General features: G+C 55.0%; 1 protein-coding gene across 1 annotated transcript; it reads left to right on the forward strand.

Annotated features, from left to right (window-relative positions):
- Window positions 1–1,777, forward strand: EAH_00060560 (hypothetical protein, conserved; the record flags this gene model as incomplete). The annotated part of the gene is made up of 2 exons (XM_013397081.1): window positions 1–201; window positions 890–1,777. Coding segments are annotated over 2 exons (1,089 nt in total), but the record flags the coding sequence as incomplete, so codon positions are not given.
- Between the last annotated feature and the right edge of the window lie 1,114 nt (window positions 1,778–2,891).

The raw sequence follows: 2,891 nt of genomic DNA on the forward strand, positions 1-2,891 counted from the left end.
CAGGTTGCAGCAGAGCGTGCAGCAGCAGAGGGGCTGCAGGCTGGGGGCCCCCAGGGGGCCGCCCCAGGGGCCCCTGAGGCCCCCACGGGGGCCCCTCTGGGGGCCCCCCATCCAACAGAAGAATTACGCTTAGCAACGGGGTCAATAAAAAGATTTTCAACACTTACTCTTATTCCTGGGCAGCCAAGGAAGTGGAAGAAGGTCCTAAACCCTAAACCCTAAACCCTAAACCCTAAACCCTAAACCCTAAACTGGTTTGATGTTAAAGTGCAAGTTGGACATATACACCCGCGCTTGTTGTGCTGCATGCATAAACCCTAAACCCTCAAAAATATCTATAAACCCTAAACACTAAAATATACACACAAATACTAAAACCCTAAACCCCAAACATTCGCTAATCTTCACCCTAAACCCTAAACCCTAAACCCTCATTGTAGTCTCCTTGTGCTGTAGGAACGGCTACTTAGTAAACCCTAGCGCCAGCGCGCAAACCCTAAACCCTAAACCCTAGTAGTGGTGCCTTCCCTCTAAACCCTAAACCCTAAACCCTAAACCCTTTTTTTGTTCAGGTGATTCGGCGGGTAGGGAACAGCACGAGGGCGGTTTGGGAGTCCATACCAGACACTGAAGACGCGCTGCTGCTTACCGTTCAGGCAAGCTGCTGCTGCTGCTGCTGTTGCTGCTGCTGCTGCTGCGGTTTCTGCTGCTGTTGCTGCTGCAGGAGAGTGCAGCGAAATGTCTCTTCAGCGGTTTTGCAGCTGTCGGTTGTCTCTCTGCTGCTTTTGCTTCTGGTGCTGCTGCTTCTACTGCTGATGCTGTTACTACTACTGGTGCTGCTGTTATGACTATGCTGCTGCTGGTGCTGCTTCTGCTGCTGCTGCTGCAGGCGCTGCTGCAACAAGGGGGGGGCCCCTCACGTCGTACGGCCCGCAGCGCTCGTCTCGTTGCTTCACAGATAAGAGAGACAGCAAGACAGCTGGGGCAGCAGCAGCACCAGCAAATGCCTTTGCTGCCGCTGGCTGTTCCTGCTGCTGCTGCTGACAAATCAGCCACAGCAGCAGCAGCAGCAGCAGCAGCAGCAACGCCTGCAGCAGGTACGCCGCAAGGAACTGCACCTTCTAGCCCTGCTGTTGCTGCAACAGCAGCAGCAGCAACTGCAGCAACAACAGCAGCAGCAGGAGGGCAGACCGCGAACGGAGACGCAAAGCCAGGAGAACAGGCCGCAGCAGCAGCAACGGCAGCAGCAGCAACTGCAGCAGCGGCAGCAACCGCAGCTGATGCAGCAGCAGCAGGCAAGACAGAAGCAGCAGAAGGAGATAAAACACTTGTATCGATAGCAGCAGCAGAGCATGCAGCAGCAACAGCAGCAACAACAGCAGCAACAGCAGCAACAACAGCTGCAACGGCAGATGCCGCTTCAGCAATTCCTGTTGCTTCGTTTGCGTCCTCACCTGCTGCAGCAGCACCTGCTGCACCTGCTGCAGCAGCACCTGCTGCAACAGCGCTTGATGCAGCAGCGGCACCTGCTGCAGAAGTTGCAGCAGTACCTGCTGCAGCAGTAGCAGCAGCAACTGCTGCAGCAGTAGCAGCAGCACCTACTGCAGCAGGTGATGCAGCGCCTCTTGGGGCCATAGAGGGGAAACCCGGGGGGCAGCAGCCTGCTGCTGCTCCTCCTCTTGCTGCTGCTGCTCCTCTTGCTGCTGCTGCTCTTGCTGCAGTTCCCTCGGACAGCACTGCAGCTGCTGCAGGTGCTGAAGGAGCAGCGACTTCATAAAACTCGTCTCCTGCTGCTGCTGCAGCAGCAGGCAGCAGCAGCAGTAGCTGTTGTTGCTGCGCTTTGCGGAACTGCAGCAGCAGCAGCAACAGCAGCAGTCGCTGTTGAATTTGCCGCAGCAGCAGCAGAAACAGTTTGTAGCAGTGAAGAAAAGACTTTAGTGCTGCTCTTTAGAGACAGTCAGCAGCGTATGCAGTTGTAGCGGCAGCAGCAGCACCAATAGTGTTGCTTGTAGCAGCAGCAGCAGCAGTAGCAGCAACAGCAGGAAATGCCTCCGTTCTTCTTTTGTGTCTATGTTCTTTCTTTACCTCTCATTGTAATACTGGGTTTGCTGCTGCTGCACCTGCTGCTTGCTGCAGCAGCAAGTGCAGCTGCAGCTGTTTAAAACGCGCTGCTGCTGCAGCTGCTCTAGCAACGGCAGCAGCAGCAAAAGCAGCAGCAGCAGCTGCTGCTGCTGCAGCCACTACTTGAGTAAGAAGCAGCAAAGCTCCTCAGTTGCGGTGGGGTCTACCCACCACTGCTGCTGCTGCTGCTGCGGGTGCTGCTGCTAGTAGTAGTACTACTACTTCTGATGTCTGTGCTACATTTGTTGTTGTTGCTGCTGCTGCTGCTGGTCGATATGTCTCTGTTGTTCAGCAGCAGCAGCAGCTACTGCTGCTTCAGACAGCAGCAACATCTGCTGCGTTCGGCGCGGGTTTTGCTGCAGCAGCAACAGAAGCAGCAACAGCAGCAGCAACAGCAACAAATAGAAAGACAAATAAAGGCAGCTTTAACCCTCTCCATAGGCCAGCATGCAGCAGCAGCAAAAGTTGTAGCAGCATTAGAAAAGCAGCAGCAGCAGCAGCAACGGCGGAAGCAACTCCTGTGCAGCACCCGCAGCAGCAACACCAGCCAGGGGAGCTGCACCAGACGAAGTAGCAGCAATCAGCAACAGCAGCAACAGCAGCAGCAGCAGCAACAGCAGCTACCTATAGCGAGGTGTCTGTACTCCTCGGGTATTTCTGACGAGGATTCAAAGAAGATATAAGACAAAGTTATATTCCGCATCTGATCTGCAGCAAAGGCAGCAGCAGCAACAGCAACAGCAGCAGCAATAGCAGCAGCAACAGCAGCA

The sequence above is a fragment of the Eimeria acervulina genome, genomic scaffold, assembly GCF_000499425.1.
Source record: "Eimeria acervulina Houghton genomic scaffold, Eah_scaff1514, whole genome shotgun sequence".
NCBI lineage: Eukaryota > Apicomplexa > Conoidasida > Eucoccidiorida > Eimeriidae > Eimeria > Eimeria acervulina.